The sequence below is a fragment of the Rhynchophorus ferrugineus genome, unplaced genomic scaffold (genome assembly GCF_030347505.1).
Source record: "Rhynchophorus ferrugineus isolate W39M unplaced genomic scaffold, kcgeb_rfMv2 rfM2, whole genome shotgun sequence".
Taxonomy (NCBI): domain Eukaryota; kingdom Metazoa; phylum Arthropoda; class Insecta; order Coleoptera; family Curculionidae; genus Rhynchophorus; species Rhynchophorus ferrugineus.
The window spans coordinates 84,428,292-84,446,916 of NW_027472581.1; the positions used below are offsets into that span (position 1 = coordinate 84,428,292).

Genomic DNA, 18,625 nt, shown 5'->3' on the forward strand with positions numbered 1-18,625 from the left:
ACATGGGCCGAAAAGTCTCAAGCGTAACAAGAACACGTTTTTTTTGTTCAAAATTGGCTTTATTTATCAACGTAATCTCCATCAAGAGCCAAACTATTCCAGCGTCTCTCTAATGTGTGAATACCATTTTTGTAGAATTATTTGTAATATTATTTATTTTTGGTTAACAGTAAGCAAACGCGGTACTCACTTTCAGAGCTTTCTCAACACGTTCCTTTGATATATTTACGATGTTAGCTATCTCACGCAACTTCACTTTTCGATCATTCAAAACTATTTTTTTGATTTTTTGATGTTTTCTGATGTTACCACCTCATTTGGACGTCCAGAGCGTTCTGCACCATCAGTGTCTACGATCACGTCAGCAAACCAACGTTTTATTGTTGTTTGTGATAGAGTAGAGTCTTTATAACACTTTTCAGCAACGTAATATTACTACACGAAATTGTTTTTGATCACTCTTAGTACAATGACTATCTGATGATCTATGTGTTAGGCCCAGGACTTTTCAGCCCATGTTTTATATATCGACCGATTTATTAGTCTATATATTCAATACTTCCCTTGGCAACGCCACAACTTGGGAATAGTTTTACCAATTTCATTTTACCGTTTTTACGGAAAGCAAAAATCGCAGAAAATTGAAAATTTTAAGCCAACTTAAGGAGCATTTAAACATCGCTTGAATTTTTTAAAATAATTTGACAGTGACTGATAAATGTCGTTAAAATCGTTAAACAGCTTAACAGTTAATTTTTATTTTATGGACTAACATGGTACACCCACCATTCATTGGTTTTCGTTCATTCATCCGAATTTACAATAGACTTTTACATATTTTACGTAATTTTAAAAGTTACGAAAGTATCGAAATCTTAGGTTATAAAATTCTTCGTTTCGGATTTTAGAGGATTAACCCTTCAGAAAAAGTTAACTGAATATAACAAAAACTAACAGGAAAGGTACAATTTTCTCGGGTACTCATACCCCTTTTAATTGGCATTCTGAAACTATCAACTATGAAGATTTTTTTTCTAGAAAGTACTTCGCATCCAATAAACATGTTGGGGATATTGGAAGGACTTAGATGAATTTTTTAGAGCCAATCTCTTGACTCTTATTGTTTCAATTGTTTGATTTCTTATTTTGCTACAGTAGAAGAATGTATAGAGAAGGCTGACACCAAATTTCAAATAAGTCGATTCAGTAGAATTTGAGATATCATGTCAACTCTCTGGAAGAACGGTTTTAAAGTTTCGATTCAGATGTGGCGTCACTAAAACAGCTATATCTCCAAAAATGATTTAAATTTTCAAAAATGCTCTTAAGGGCTAAGGTTTGAAAATAGGATTTTTTTAACTTCTAGATTAGAATACCCCCTAAGTCTAATCTTATTTATTTCAGCTGCTCTCTGCGATTCACACTTTAGTTTCTACATGTCTCTGGTGGGGTTCAGAATGCGAGGCGCCATCATAACCACCATCTACAAGAAGACCTTGACGGTCAGTTCCAGGATATTGAACTCCCACTTTTCCTTAGGGGAAATTGTCAATTTTATGTCCACAGATACGGACCGTATTGTCAATGCCTGTCCGAGTTTTCACTCACTCTGGAATATTCCGTTTCAAGTAAGTACCATCGACTAATAACTATGGTCTATCCAAAGTTGGCGTGAACATACGTCATCTCAATTTATGACGTAAAAACTCTGAGTTTTAGTTCAGTTTGTCGTCGACCTTTAACAACATTTTAATCTAAATAAAATTATGAAGCAAAAATGTTATCAACTATAATTTATTTTAACATTATAGTACATCTAAAAACTACAGTTAACAGGTCAAACAAAACAGGAAAAATTAGTTTTTTTTATTCAACAAATTCCCTTCAAGGGTGATACACTGATTATAGCGACCCTACAACTTTTTAATACCATTTTTGTAGTAGGATTTGTACTTTGCTTCAAAATAGGCCTCAGTTTCGGCGATCACCTCTTCATTCGACGAAAATTCCTTCCCAGCGAGCATTCTTTTGAGATCTGAGAACAGGAAATATGCGCTGGGGGCTTGAGATTTGTAGAATACGGTAGGTGAGAAAGCAATTCGAAGCCCAATTCATGGATTTTTGACACGGTGCATTGTCTTGGTGAAGCAGCACTTATAGAAGATATAGAAGTATAGAATACAGATGCCATAACCTTGCCAGCCGACTGTTGCGTTTTCCCACGCTTTGGTTCATCGTGTGCAGTCCTCTGGGGTGACTCTCGATTGGACTTCGGAGTGAAATGATGGAGCCATGTTTCATCCATTGTCATATATCGATGCAAAAGCTCTTCAAACACTTCAAGCTCTCCAAGTGAGCTCAGTCTTCAAGTGAGCTCGCGCGGCACCCACTTTGCACAGAGCTTTCTCATACCCAAATATTCGTGAATAATATAATGTATACGTTCAGTTGATATCTTTAGAGTGTCTGCTATTTCATTCAGTTTCAATTTAGGGTCATTCAAAATCATTTTGTAGATTTTGTAAATGTTTTCGTCGGTAACAACCTCTTTTGGGCGTTCACTGCGTTCACCGTCTTCGGTGCTCATTTCACCACGTCTAAACTTAGCATACTAATCCTTGACAGTTGATTTTCCTGGGGCAGTGTCCGGAAACTCGGCATCAAGCCAAGTTTTTGCTTCAACTGTATTTTTCCCTTCAAAAAGCAATATTTCATCAACACGCGAAGTTTCTTTTTATCCATTTTTTTCACAATAACAAAACAGCTGTCAAATTTATACACGCATCTTTTGAAGGTTAGGGCTAACTAACTAAAAAACATATGGATTTAATACTAGTAGCGCCATCTACGTATCAGGCCGGGAACTTTTCAATTGACCTGTTAATTATACAGCAACAATAGTTTATAGGTTAGAGTTCTAACCTCTTTTTACTATTGTTTTCAAGAATTTTGCATACGTTTGGCAACCGGACGACTTTGACAGGCTGGATCGTTTAAGTGTTCGGACGTATCAGACAGCATTGTTTCTCTTTTTAACTAGAATAAAATGTGAAGGAAAATATTGTCTGATTCTAAAACTAATTAAGTAAATTTGCGCGGAGAGATATTCATTCCGTGTACCCTTATTTGCTCGTTTTGACAGACAGACAGCTTTTGCATGCTTTTACGATTGACAGAATGGGACAACGGGAATGGTTGTTTTTATAAAGGCTTTAAGTTGGCCTTTAAATGTATTTCTCATGCGACTGAGATCAAAGGGCATTCCGGATGGTTAAAGGTTAAAGTTTAAGCGGAAAGACGTAGCAGAATTTTATAAGGGGTTATTAGTATACGAGTCGCATCTTTATAGTAGTGCAGATTCTAAATATTTTAGGTGATTGCTTGTATTCTGATAATTTCACTCTTTTACTATAAAGAGGTATTTGTTGTGAAAAATTGATAGAATATATATTAATTAAAATATTTTTCATTATTTTCTATAACTTTTTCCCATCTTTCTGGCGCTACCGTGTCGAAAGAACGATGTTGGTTTGGCAGGGATCCAGTCATCGATTAATTTTTGTATTTCTTTAGTATTTCAACACCATGTACTAGACAAGCAATGCTGCATAGATCTGAACAAGTGCCATTCTTTACAACTCTTATAACTTTGCAAGAGGATGACTTTGTGGCCAATACATCTTTCACTTTGTTCCCTTCGTTTGAATCTTTTCCATCCCATGTAAAAGCCTGAAAACAGTTGATTTTTGGTCTTTCATGAAAAATATTGACCTGGAGAACAGTGAACAAGTCCAAGATACGAAAATCATAGAAATGTACCTAGGCGGTTATTCATCACTAAAGCATCATTGTAATTTATTTTCAATATTAAGTGGCAGAAATTGGGGTATAATAAAATATTGCTCTGTAGAAATTATTAAAAGTTTCCAAAAATCTTTCAATAATATCTGCGAACTTATCGTAGTTCGATAGCTGATAGTTCAAACAATCAAAAAAAAAAACAACCCTCCCTATAAACTTTGTTTTGTTTATTATATATTTATTCCAACGATTCTCTAATTTATGGATTCCATCTATGTTATAGTTTTCCCGAAGACCTGTAAAATACTCTTTTATAGCAGTTGTTTCCACTAAAGATTTTTTTAATTTATGAGAAGAGCCATACGTCAGAGGCGATAAATCTAACTAATTCATCAGATTTTAAAACAATTCTTACTTTTAATTTCAAATCCATTTTTTTGTATATATAACTTTCATTCCATAAAGTCATAAAGTAAGGTCAATTGAAAAATCCCCTGCCTGAGACATAGATGGCGCTACTAGAACTAAATCCATATGTTTTTTAGTTAGCCCTAACCCTCAAAAGATGGGTGTATAAATTTGATAGCGGTCGGATTATTAGTTTGTGAATTATAGCATTTTGAGTGAAGCAACTTTTGTTATTGTGAAAAAATGGATAAAAAGGAATTTCGCGTGTTGATAAAATATTGCTTTTTGAAGGGAAAAAATACAGTTAAAGCAAAAACTTCGCTTGATGCCGAGTTTCTGGACACTGCCCCAGGAAAATCAACCATCAAGGATTGGTATGCTAATTGAAATTGAATGAAATAGCAGACACCCTAAAGATATCAACTGAAAGCTCTGTGCAAAGTGGGTGCTGTGCGAGTTCACTTTTGACCAAAAACAACGGCGAGTTGATGATTCGGAGCAGTGTTTGAAAATGATCAAGCGTAATAAATTCGAGTTTTTGCGTGGATATGTGACAATGGATGAAACATGGCACCATCGTTTCACTTTGAAGTCCAATCGACAGTCATCCGAGTGGACTGCACACGATGAACCCGCTCCAAAGTATGGGAAAACCCAACAGTCGGCTGCCAAGGTTATGCCGTCTGTATTTTGGGATGCGCAAGGAATAATTTTCATTAACTACCTTGAAAAAGGAAGAACTATCAACAGCGACTATTACATAGCGTTATTGGATCGTTTGAACGACGAAATCGCCAAAAAACGGCCGCATTTGAAGAAAAAGAAAGTGCTGCTTCACCAAGGCAATGCACCGTGGCACAAGTCAGTGAAAACGATGGCAAAATCCATGAATTGGTCTTCGATCATTTCCTCATTCACCGTATTCTCCAGATCTAGCCCCCAGCCACTATTTTCTGTTCCCAGATCTCAAAAGAATGTTTGCTTGGAAGAATGAAGAGATGATCGTCGAAACTGAGGCCTATTTTGAAGCAAGCGGCAAATCTTACAGCAAAATTGGCATCGAAAAGTTGGAGGGTCGCTATAATCAGTGTATCGCCCTTGAAGGTAATTATGTTTTATGGAAATGTGTTTTACTACGGTAGGCCGTGGATTTTTCAATTGACCTGTTAGCCTATTCTTGGCAAAAATTAGAAATATCGTTTTGCCAAACCAGCAGTAGTCGAATTAATTATCCGTAATAGGTGAAAGTTCGAGAGACAATACCATTTCCTTGTTCCCCCTTCGAGCGTACGAGAGATCGAATATGAGGACGGCATAACAAACACGAAAAATTTATTTGATTATTCCGCGTACCCCCTTTCCTCGCCCGACCCCTACGCGCGCTTCTTATCACTTTATCGAGAGATGGTTCGTCGGCACCGGCACGACTGGCCATTCGGCCGACGACTCTTTCTCATTTTTGCCGCATCACAACAGATAAATCGCTACCGGGTCCTCGCTAATACCGTGCCACTTTCGGAATAACTTCGGAATTTATGTGCGATCCAGTTAAGGGCGGACGTTTGCCGGTCGCTAGTTTGTTGTTTTCGGTCTATTTTGACCCAAATTGTACCGTCCCCTCCCTCATCGCCCGCTGCTGCCCCTCCGCGCTCCCGATCTTCTGACGATTGCCGCCGGTTCGATGTTGAAAAATTATACGGCTGTTTTTCTTCTTGTTATGAGATTTCCTCCCGATATCGCCTTATTTATTCAAAAGGCCATTCCCATATATACGTATCTCATATCTGCGTTATTTCTTTGTTTCTGTATTTTTTCGCTGTATCGATGTTGGATTTTTTCAAGTAATGTCTTTTTCTAAAGTAAAAGGTTATTTTCGTTCCTCTATGGAATACCGAATATGATGAGTGTAGTAGAAAGTATATTATACGGTGTAATTATGAAATATTGGAGGTTTGCATGTATTCTCCGTGAAGTTTGTTGAAGTTACTCGCTATTGCAGCTTTTTTGTAACAATACGTCGACCAATTTGTTGGACAATTGCAGATATCAGTAGACATTAGCAATAATTATTACATTACATTAAGCACCTCATAATACCTTTTGATTTCATCAAATACTCACCAAGACTTCTGGCCATGAATATTCCGCATCGGTGTGGATAAGATTTAAGAAAATCATGAACTAATCCTGATATTTATTTTCAGGATTGTCACAGTAGATGCACTTTTCATTGTCAATCACAACACGTCGCATAAATCTCTTTTTATTTTTTTTATAAATTTTAATTAGCGTTGGGAACTATCGACTGAAAACAGTTGAAGCAGTCGATAGTAATCGATAGAAAACAGTCGAAGCGACTGAAAATAATAATTACTATTTTCAGTCAAATGCACGGTTCGGAAGAATTCGTGATCTCAGACGAAGATGTACGAATCCTTTCCTGTATAAATTGTGAGAGAGGAAAGGATGGAGATAATTGCTTGGGGCAGTTATTTTTCACGAACTGACTTTAAAAAAGAAAAGGAGAAAAATAATTACTGAATACTATTATAATAATACTTAACATGTAATTTATAGTTTAATTTTAAACGAAGTAGTTAATTACTTTTAATTACTTTTATATTTCAATGTTCTGAGGATCTGTAAAAAGTAATGGAATTTTTCTATGGAATGGAATAATACCCCACAAATATTTTATTGTATTTTAATATGTTAATTGCTATTTTTAACTAATATACTATATAAAATATAGACAGTACAATATAACTTAAACAAAACCTAAAAACTAAAGATGTACAATAACCATAAATACTATATACCATTAAACATATACCTAATCATAAAAAAAACTAATCCATAACATAATTGAAAATGATCTGAAGGAAATGATATAAATGCTTCATTTATTACTGAACAGAAACGAGAGAGTAATGGAAATATTACCTATTATTGCCATAAAAACAGTCAAAATACAGCAGCATTTATCATCCTCAATTAATCTTTTTACCCTATTACATTAACAATCTTTAAAAATATCGTACCAAAATGCTATAATATTAATATACAATATATTGTTGCTTACATTCAAACTACCAAAAAAAATCAGAAAATTACATATATTACATATAAATCTATGTAAGCATAAATTGGGTACATTTTTATCAAGGTACCAAACAAGTAGAACCAAAAATAGTAACTAAAAGTACGACTGAAACAGTCGATAGTAAATAGTAACAAAGTCAGTTGAATCGAGGATAACGGCTGAAAACAGTCGACTGAAACAGTCACTGGTAAAAAGTAATAAAATCAGTTGAACCAAAAATAGCGACTGAAACAGTCGATAGTAAAAATTAGTCAATTACTAAATAGTTGATAGTCGAATTTATTCGATAGTTCCCAACACTAATTTTAATTAATTTATTTATTTAATTTAAGTCTCCTTTACCAACGAGGGTTTTTCTGGACTGGACCTACTGTTTAGCGTGGGCTCCGAACCATGGTCCTCGGCATAAAGTCTACCGACTGGCGAGTTACCAATTTAGAAATACCAGAAGACATCCGGTCTTACCCAGCCTGGTTACTAGAGTGACTGGGATCATTTTCCTTGTCGGATTTTACACTTTTGCCTAAGACAATCACAAACATAAATTTACGACCATAATCTGTAACTATCGCAACAGTAGGTGGACCGACTCGTTGCCTTTACCACTGCACTAACCAAGCCGGGTCGTTTTGTTTTACCTGGCAAACAATGAAATGGCGATGTTGACGGTTAGAAATGGCCTTTTCACTCAATTCGTGTTACCATTTTCCTTTTTTTAATCTTTACCGTTGCATCTAAACGCCTGAAAATAGTTTGACCTGGATTGAAACCAAAACACAATTAAGATTAGATGGAAAAGTATCACCCCCAGTTTATAAAATCTTGCTGCAACGCTGCCTCTAATACCTACCCCAAACAGAATGTCAACATGAACATTTATTCTTCCTGTTGAAATTTAAATATTTATGAAAACATATTCTTCTTTGTTATTCGTTCTTTGAAACCATTTTTAGCATTAGTTTTAGTTAAGTTATGGATAATGACACCTTACCGATAATTTTTTTTCTTTTGTAAATTGCAGTTGGGGGTAACACTGTATTTGCTGTACATACAAGTGGGACCATCATTCCTGGCCGGTGTGGCCTTCAGCATAATTCTGATACCAGTCAACAGGGTGATTGCAAACAAAATTGGAGATCTCAGCGCCAAGATGATGGAGAAAAAAGACGCCAGGGTCAAGATGATTTCGGAAGTTTTGCGGGGAATCAAAGCCATAAAGTTCTACGTCTGGGAGGATCACTTCATGCATTTAATAAATCGTAAGTTGATAGTGATGTTAATTCATAACTCTATATGAGTTATATTTAAAGTTTTCCTAAGTCCCATAAGTAGATGATTTGATAATCAGCATTCGAAGCATTTGATTCAAATTCCATTATCTATAAAGAAAATATTTTGTTGTGAAGGGATTTGATTGATTTAACACAGATAGTTGAGTGCAAGCGTACGTGGGTACAAGTGGGCATTCACACAATTCTCGCACCAGATCATACTCGAAGATTCTCGTTAAAAGCTCCTGTAGATCGGATGGTGAACCAGTAACTTTCATTAAAAGCCAAGATACAATTTCATGGGAGACTACCAGATAATTAGATTAAACCACCATTTCACTGTGGTATATTTAGAATTCATGTCTTATGTACTTTCACTGCTAATGGATTTCAATACTTTGTTTCCGTCATAAACATTTCTTATTTACAAATTGAAATCAGAAGTAGAGAACATTTTGAATACGCTGTCTGTTAAATACTGTATGCTTCATGGAAGTTCACTACGTCAAGTCCATTGCTGATATTTTAAATGCTGATTTCAGAGATTCAACAGTTTTTGAATTTAGGCAAAATGTACCATTTGAATCTATATATCTTGCCCACCTTTTAGGCAATTTATGGATGCCATCACAAAAAACTGTTTGTCCTTTGAGCATCGAACAAAACTATCGGGTCATTTTTTAACTTCTTCGAAATTGGCGAAGTGCTGGTCTGTTGATATTGGGACGGAGCAAGATGCCAATAATACGGCAGGTGCAACAATATGTCCAATTCAAGTTCACAACGCATGGTTAAAATTAAAATCATCTCTTCTTTTCTTTCCCTTTTTCATATTTGTTTACTGCCATCAATTTTATAGAATCTATTAGAGTCTGAATTTTTGTTTTCTTATACTTAAAACAAACTTTGAGTTTTTCTGTGTTAAAATTCTGTTTACCTGTTTTATCCAAAAGTATGTGGTGCATATTATTTTTAATATTCTATTGTTAAATTGACAAATTGATATTGAAAATTTGACAGTTCAAATTGATCATTTGTTGTCGGTACCGATCACTATTAACTGTTTCACCAGGTTTTAATAGTTCGTAATACACCACGCTTCTCTGGTCCCATCAAACAGAGATCATTGTCTTGTTATGAAAACGATTTGGCCTTGGAGTCCATCAGCCGGCTTCACCAGGTGATAACCATGATTTTTTGCGCTTAAGATTTTCAATATAAATCCACTTTTCATTACCCACCACTATCCGGTGCAGAAATGACTTCCGAACATGTATAGCTTTGAAGCTTGATCTCAGTAGAATAACATAACATATAGTCTATTCAAAGTTATTTTGAACATACGTCATCTAAATTTGTGACGTCAAAACGTCGCAATGTGGCCGCATCAACTCTGATTTTTAGTTCAGTTTGGCTTTGACATACAACAAAATTCTTATCTAAATAAAATAATTGAACAAAAATATTATGAAATATAATTATTTTAGTAATTAATTTAAAAACTAGAGTTAATTATACAGCCACAATAGTTTATAGGTTAGAGTTATAACCCCTTATCCACTACTGCTTTCAAGAATTTTACATACGTCTGACAATCGGACGACTTTGACAGGCTCATTTCTTTACGTATTCGAACTAATTAAACAGCATTCTCTCTTTTTAACTAGAATAGAATGAGAAGGAAATATTTTCTGTTTCTGACACGAATTTACAAATTAAACATCTTGATGACGTATGTACAAAAAACTTTGAATAGACTATATGTGCCAAATACTAACATTGCATACTTATGCCTAGAGACATCTGTTAGAAAAACCAGTAATGGCTTTGCTGCACACCTGGTACAATGGATTAAACGCTTCAGAAAGATAACGATTAAGATTTATTTAATTTCTTAAAATAATTTTGGGATAAATTGAAATTGACAACTCTGACTACAATTATCAATGTTTTAGGACAATTAGTTGTATTAAAAGTTGAACAACTTAACACATGTCTTCGCGAATCGGTCATCTGAATACTGGGCATTGCCAAATATTGCAAATTTGCCTATAAAATTAAATCTCTATTTACTCTGTGTCTTAATACCTCCATAAATTGTCGTCACCATCAATCGTATTGGATTATACTGTTGAAATTAATTGATTTAAAATGCAATATCAAGACGTATCAAAAGATGCTTTTTACGGAAATATCAGAAAATGAAGCAGGCAAAAGAACGAAAGACTTTGCGAAACGTTCGGGTATTAGTCGACGCAAAATACCGAAATTGAAATATGCATAAACAGACTGATCCGCAAACGCACATCCAAAACAAGATGGAATAAAAGATAAGCGGATGAAGAGGATGCCCCTTATTACAGTCGTTTATCGCTAGAATGTCTCTGGTAGCGTTCTTGTTTTTTTTTTCTCTGGCATATCATATGGAATATTATATAAGAACTGCAGCGTTGAATAAAATTGAAAATATAAATAATATTTAAGGAAACAACACTTGAGTTATTGAACAATATTTTAGAAGCACTGAAGGTTAGGAAGTTTTTTCTGTTTACTAAGGTGAGTTTTAGTGATCAATTAAATCCATATCCATTTTACCTACCGTCGGTAACTATCGACTGAAAATAGACGAAAACTTTTTAAATAAAATAAATGTTTAATATATTATTGGACGGAAATATTTTTTAATCACTATTCAAAAATGTAATCATGTTTCAGCTATTTCTTCGATCGTTAATAATTTGGCTAGATTTTGAAAAAACTCTTTCCGAGGTGATAGATGTTGCGGGAATAGCAGAATATTTGAAATGTAACTGATATAATTCAATTAATATAATTTTATGAGCTTGCTAAGAACCTAATGGGTTTACTAAATGCCCAATAAGTGGCATTTCCAAATACTGCTTAATTTGTAAAGTTGTTGTAGTACCTGGTGTAATTATTTCTTTCATTCTAGCTAGTTTTTTTTTATCAAAATATCTTCAGATGTAATTCATTCTTCGTCAGTATTTGTGTCCCGAATTTCGTGTTGTAAAACTGTATTTGTATTTTTTTACTTAGAGTGGAAGATGTCTGTGATCTGCGTCTCTTTCAAAATATGTTCAAACCATAGAACGTTTCGCTGAATCCACCATTCTACTGAAAAATCCATAAAATAATAAAAATAGATTATAAAAGAGATTTCTCTGTCTTACAGGCTGATAAAATAAATCTTAACCAAAAAGTGCCGCAACCATCATTATTTTGTTGAATTTTTTAATAACCAAGAAAATAAATTGTTGAATATTAAGGAAGAGTTTTCCTATCAGAAAAATTATTTATTATAAATATTTCTATATGTTAAATATCGAATATTCTTTTACGAAATTTAACTGTTACTGTAAAAACTTCTTCAAATCGTTTCGAATCGATGCAATTTCTGTAACCTTTCGAATCTAAGTTTAGTTTTTAAGATTTCAAAAAAGTTTTAGCAACCAAAAGACTTGAATAAAGATCGAGAGACTTAGACAGAAACGAAAAAGTCAGTAAAAAAATTACTTTTTTATTGCCATAAGAACAGTCAAAAGTATTTTACTATTTATCATTTACAATTTTAATTGTTATATTAGTAATTTAAAATTTTAATCTTTTTGTCCTATTACATTAATAATCTTGAAAAATAGCGTTCCAAAGTGCTGCTATATTTATATACAATATATTATTATTTACAAGAAAACTATATGTATTACATGTAAATCTATGTAAAAATAAATTCGGCACATTTTTGTCAAGGTCGCGGATAAGACTAGAATGAAACTAGTAGAACCGAAAACACTTACTGAAAGTACACGACTGAAACAGTCGATAGTAAATAGTAATATAAGTAAAGTATAATGGCGACTGAAACAGTCACTAGTAGAAAGTAGTAAGAAAAGTCGAATCAAAAATAGCGACTCAAGAAGTGGATAGTACAAAGTAGTCAATTGCTAAACAGTCGATAGTTCCCAACGCTAATCTTACCAATATTGATTGTGTTGTCAGATTGCATGGTGAAATGTTGGACAAGTAAAAATTACAGTTCTATAGACAGTATTAAATGATGAATTTCATGAAATATGTTTAATTTTGTAACATAAAACAGATCTGCTACAGAAAAGCTCTTTGAGTATTTTCAATTGATTTCCAACATTGGTAAGCTGAAAACGAAAATAATATGGAAAAAAATCCAGGACATCAAGATTTTTTAAAGTATATTTAAAATTCAATACGATACAGCACAATGGCGTATTTTTATAGATTCATTAAAAAACGCCTTCACAACTATTCCGTACACGTCTAAGAAACGTATAAGAACTTGAAATTGGTTCTTCGCAAATTAAATGCAAATTTTGTGCTTGTTGTTAGGACAACAAGCTGCGTTTATCAAATTCTCTATTGTGTCTGTGGAATAGCAGAACCGATCAATGAAAAGAGCCACCGATGGAGCTTGAAGTTGGTGAAATAAATCTCCTCCAAAAAAGTTCTTCCTAAAGTTCTTTTACCATCACTACACATACAGCTGGGACTGATGAAACAATTTGTAAAATTGATCCCCAAAAATAGAGATTGCTTCGAACACATGGTTTCAAAGTTTCCAGGCCTCTCAAAGACAAAGGTGAAGTTAAAGTGTAAAGCAAAAGATGGAGAAAAGATACCGAGGAAAATGGAGATGTCAGACTACTGTTGGAGGCTTCGGAGAGACCTTCCAGACCATTTTCAACAAGTGAAAGTGTATAAACATTAACTATAACACTATAAAAAAAGGTTTCAATTCAGATAATAGTTATTTTTTTAACAAAATGGCCATTCTGTTAAGAAATTAACATCATCATCATCATCGTCGTTTTTTTTTCATGCATTTACACAAACATTTTAGTCCTAGACATTCTTCTTATATATAAGGTTTAACTATGCAAAATTTCAAGCCACCAAGTTCCCTCGATTTTTGCAAAAAGGGATTGATATATAGATTCTTGTTCAGGTACTGTTATATTACTGTATAATTTGACCAATTATGATATGACAATATCTGAACAAAGATATAATAAAATGTCTTTAATCAAGATATTGAAATTTTTATGAGGTTAAAAATGGTTGACCTTTACTGAGCCCATTTTCATGCTTCTTTCAGGTATAAGGTTGCAGGAATTGAAATATTTGAAAGGACGAAAATATCTGGACGCTTTGTGTGTGTATTTCTGGGCTACTACACCCGTGTTGATTTCAATTTTAACATTCGTCACGTACGTGTTACTTGGCAACAAACTGACTGCTGCTACTGTGTTTACTTCCATCACTTTGTTGAACATGCTGATAGCGCCGCTGAACGCTTTCCCGTGGGTGCTTAACGGAATGATGGAAGCCTGGGTGAGTGTGAAGAGGATCCAGAAAATGTTGCAGGTATTGATGCCTTACCAATTTCCAACAAGACGGTATCTCTGACTTTTTTTTTATATGTCCAGCTTGATGATCTGGACTTTAACTCATTCTACAAGCCTCTCGACGATGACGAACATGACATAATCCTGAAGGATGCCGGTTTTAGTTATAGTAAAGAACTGACAGTAGAGGAACAAGCCCAGTTACATAGTGCGAAACCGGCAGTGCCGCTGAAGTGTAAAAGCGTTGATGGGTCGCTGAGTAAGAGCCAGAAGAAAGTGAGTTTCACTGGTGATGGTGAGGGGACAACCTGCGGTAAATTTGTCTTGGATAGTGTTAACCTCAAGGTCAAAAAGGTAAGTTAATATTATTTTATTAGAATTAGATGTTTTCATTAAAAAGTACCATTCAATATTTTAGACTTGTGATTTTCTTTTATAATAATTGGATGTTTTAATTTAAAAAAACACAATTTCATATTTTAGGCTTGAGACTTACATCTTTACCTCTGACACTGAAGCTCTCTTAAGGGGATATTCTAGATATTAAGAATATGCCCTTAAGAGGATTTTTCAAAATTTAAATGTTTTAGCAGCTTTTCTCAAAACTGTTTCGGAATGGCTGACATGATATCTCAAGTTCTAGAAGTGATTCGTCCATAGTAACTGTATTTTAAAAATAATACTAGAACCTTTATAAAAAGAAGATATATAAAGAGAAGTGAGTAAGAAAATTAATAAGTGCAGATGATAACTCTAAAGAGTATCCAATCGCCAGTTGGAAACTGTGAGAGTAGTATTATTGAAATCAAATGCCCTATATCTACTAAGATATATCAAAATTGTATCGATGGCAAGCCTGCTAGAAAATGTTATGATGGCAAGGCAAATGTATTTGACAGGGCTACTAAAATATTCATTTTACATAGTTTATAGTAACTACAACACAAAAGGGTTTAAATTATATGCTTTAGATGACGCATGTTTTCTTTTGTTAAACTTTTGGTTTTAATAAAAGCCTTCCAAATTATAAGCACGTGCTATGCCTTATCAATTATTTTATAAAATCTGTGTTTAGACATGCTTTAACATAAGAATATTTTCAAATATGTTAAAGAATATGTTCTCTTATTATAGTGTCCCAAACATTGTTGTGTTATTAAACAATTGAATAATTAACTTATTTTTTCTTAGTATTGCTTCCGTGAATATCATAAATATGATACCTCTAGTACAAATTAGTTCTAAAGAAGATCCGGTTTTACCCAGCCTGGTTACTGGCGTGATTGGGATAATTTTCCTTGTCGGATTTTAGACTCTTGCCTAGAACATTCACAAATTTTAAACAACCACAAACATAAATTTACAACCATGCCCCATCAGGATTCGAACCCGCGGCTATCGCAACAGTACGAAGACAGTCCCATCGCATTTACCACTGCGCCACCAAGCCGGCTAAATCCTTAATTTATAGGCCTGATATAATAAAGCAAAATACCGCGAGAAAACAAAAAACCTACAATTCCCTTTTTAATTTCAACTGTTTGACTATTACTCCATATGCTAAAAACGGCCGCCAATTTTGCGATCGTACTATTCTTAAATTATTCAGAATCAATTTCCCGACAAAACTGACCAAACAGTCATTGGTTCCGCGGTCCAACTGACGTAAAAACAACACCCCTAGCGCCAGCGCCTAAATTGGTTCGCTATTTGGTTTGTTGTCTACGTCTGGTCAAAAATGAACTAATTCGATTTTCCAGGGGGAGTTTATCGGGATAATGGGGCCCGTCGGTTGCGGAAAGTCCTCCATGTTAGCGGCGGTGCTGGCCGAGCTTCGACAACACTACGGTGAAGTCGAAATCAGTGATGTAGTCGAAAATGGTACGATTTGACTTATGAGGGATGCTGGTTTAAGGTTACGCTCTATCTTTTTCAATTTAAAGGGTTCGGGTTGGTTACTCAACAACCCTGGTTGCAGAGGGGTACCATCAGGGACAATATTCTTTTCGGTAAACCTTTCGACGAACAGAGATACAGGGATGTGTTGTTTGCTTGTGGTCTAGGTGAAGACATCCTCGCTATGCCTAACGCAGATCAAACGGGAGTTGGTGAAGGAGGAACCACCCTCTCGGGAGGACAGAGAGCTCGGGTAGCCCTCGCCAGAGCTGTGTACCAAGACAAGTAAGTTGTTAGTGTTAAACATGGGTCATCTGTTTTTGTTTCTTTTGATAGTGTAATATTAATTATATATTTTTTAAAATTATTTATTATAGCAATCTAGTAAATTAACATTAATAAGCTATTTGTTTTTATCCTGATGCACTTCAGCTTCAGTCCTTCACATTTTTTTAACTTGTGATTTCTTAGATAGGATATTTGCCTTTATTCCATACGAGACGTCCCGATTGAGCAGATAATGTTCTTCACACCTGTTTGTATTTTCCGCAAGTCAAAATAGGCATCTTCTTGTTTGAGCCTGAAGTATCGGTCAGTTATAAACTTTATTGAAAGCTTGAGCAACATTTAAAATTATTGCAGAACAAACTTTATTTTCTTCTAATGATTTTTCTATGAGATTGTTGATTCTGTAAACGTGGAATGTTGTTTCCTGAAACTAATTGATGATGCGGAATGAGATGATTTTCCTTATTGATTGGTTTTATCCTTTTTAATAGAAGTTTTCCAAATAATTTGGACATTGTTGGCCATATCTCAATGTGTTAGTGATATTGGCTGGTAAGACGCTGTTAGATAAGGTGGCTTTCCTGGTTTAGGAATCATAATTACAGCTTCCACAGTTGTGGTACATATTGTAGTATGAATGAAGCATTTATTAGGTTGGCTATCCTAATTGGTGCTTTCGTTGGAAGTTGCTTTACTATTTTCCCGGTAATAAGGTCAAAACCAGGATCATTTTTTGGCCTGATACCATTTTGTATTTCTTTCTTAACGACGATTAAAGTTACAAATGGAATTTTCATCCTTTCCTGTTCAGTGGGACAGGGTAGTGATTTAACTTCATACAACTTTTACTTTAGCCTTTAGTCCAATTTTACAACGTACTTTTTTGCAAAAAAGCAACAATTAGGTAAAAATATTTGACAAGTGGCTTCTCACATATTTATAGATGAGGTTTTAGGGTTTAATAATTTACTATTTTTTTGCCTATTCATTAAAAGTTTAGATCGTTGCCTGTTTAGAATAATTTTAGTGGCGCATCTGTATATTGCACATGATACTAAAGAAAATTATTGTAAATAACAATGTACATTAATAGAGCAGCATTTAGGAATCCTATTTTTCGATATTATTAGTGTGGTAGCATATAGCATTAATATTGATTGCATTTATGTTATCTTGACAGCTATTAGGTTTTTTTTGGTTGATTTTTTCAATATTTTAAACTTCTCGATGTTTGTTCAAACCTTTAAAACTTCTTTCATTGAAGTTTGAACGAATAATAATCTTAAAATATTCCTCATTAACGATAAATAGAATTATTGTTTTATTTAAAAAGGGTGTGGTAGTTTGTTATAAAGATTGATTAAGAAAATACGATACAAATATTTAGGGGTCATTACTTCATTCCTCTTTACAATCAAGTCAAATATATAAAATTTGAAAATAATTATGCATCATACTGTTTTTATGAACATAATAGAATCGAGCAATTATCTCTTTTCTTGTCTTTCTTTTGTACATCTAAATGTACTATCATAGTGGCACTGTTGAAAAAACATTCGTAAGCACATATTGGACTCAGATAAAAATAGACCTATTACTTTTATTATATTACGTCAGTGTTATTTTCTAAATATGATGAAACATGTTTGGTATTATTATTCCATTTATTTTTTCACGCAGAGAAGAGAATCAAACAATTATATCCGTCCTTTCCTCTCTCAAAAATAATGCTGGAAGGAATTGGTACATCTTCGTCTATTATCACAAATAGAAAAATAGACGAAGCCTGCATTTTACTGAAATACGAGTAGTAATTAGTATTTACAGTCGACTGCTTTCTGTCGGGAGTTATAACGCTATTTGCTAGATTCATACATATAGCATTACTGTATATTAGTTAGGTTTTTATAATATATTTTAGGAACATATACCTGTTAGATGATATACTATCAGCAGTGGACACAAAAGTAGCGAAACATATCTTTCAATATTGCATCCTGGGTTTGCTTAGGACCAAAACTATAATCCTCTGTACACATCACGTTCAGTATCTCGCTTATGCTGATCGAATCGTGTACATGGAGAGAGGAGTTATCAAGAAACAAGGTACTTACAGCACCAATTTTCAAGCCAAATAATATAGTAACACTCTTCAGGAAAGCCATCCGAGATTTTATCTGATATCGACGATTGTTTGGCTCTGGATCTAGAGCTGGGCGAAAGTTTAAATTCACAAAACTCCAGCTTGTTGTTGGATAGTATCAAGGAGGAAACGATGACGGAGGGATGGTCGAATGATGATGTACTGGAGGCAGAAGTTAGCAGTACCGGTAGTCTGAAGACGAGTGTGTACACTTCTTACTGGAAAGCTGTTGGGCACATTTTGTGTATCTCTATTTTGGCGTCTATGACATTTATGCAGGTATATCACAGAGAAAATAGAGATTTAACTTTATAGGCAA

At 34.2% G+C, this 18,625-nt stretch overlaps 1 protein-coding gene across 3 annotated transcripts in view; it reads left to right on the plus strand.

The window, feature by feature from the left end:
- LOC143191534 (ATP-binding cassette sub-family C member 10) overlaps positions 1–18,625 on the plus strand; it is a 40,550-nt gene that overhangs the window by 7,530 nt on the left and 14,395 nt on the right. For 2 of the 3 annotated variants that reach the window (XM_076396709.1, XM_076396710.1), the window contains exons 7-14: positions 1,405–1,628; positions 8,334–8,571; positions 13,730–13,998; positions 14,061–14,333; positions 15,740–15,860; positions 15,923–16,160; positions 18,085–18,269; positions 18,320–18,585. In XM_076396709.1, the coding sequence (XP_076252824.1) occupies positions 1,405–1,628; positions 8,334–8,571; positions 13,730–13,998; positions 14,061–14,333; positions 15,740–15,860; positions 15,923–16,160; positions 18,085–18,269; positions 18,320–18,585 (1,814 nt within the window). The remainder of the gene's footprint in view (positions 1–1,404; positions 1,629–8,333; positions 8,572–13,729; positions 13,999–14,060; positions 14,334–15,739; positions 15,861–15,922; positions 16,161–18,084; positions 18,270–18,319; positions 18,586–18,625) is intronic. The other variant, XM_076396711.1, reaches the window with a different exon arrangement.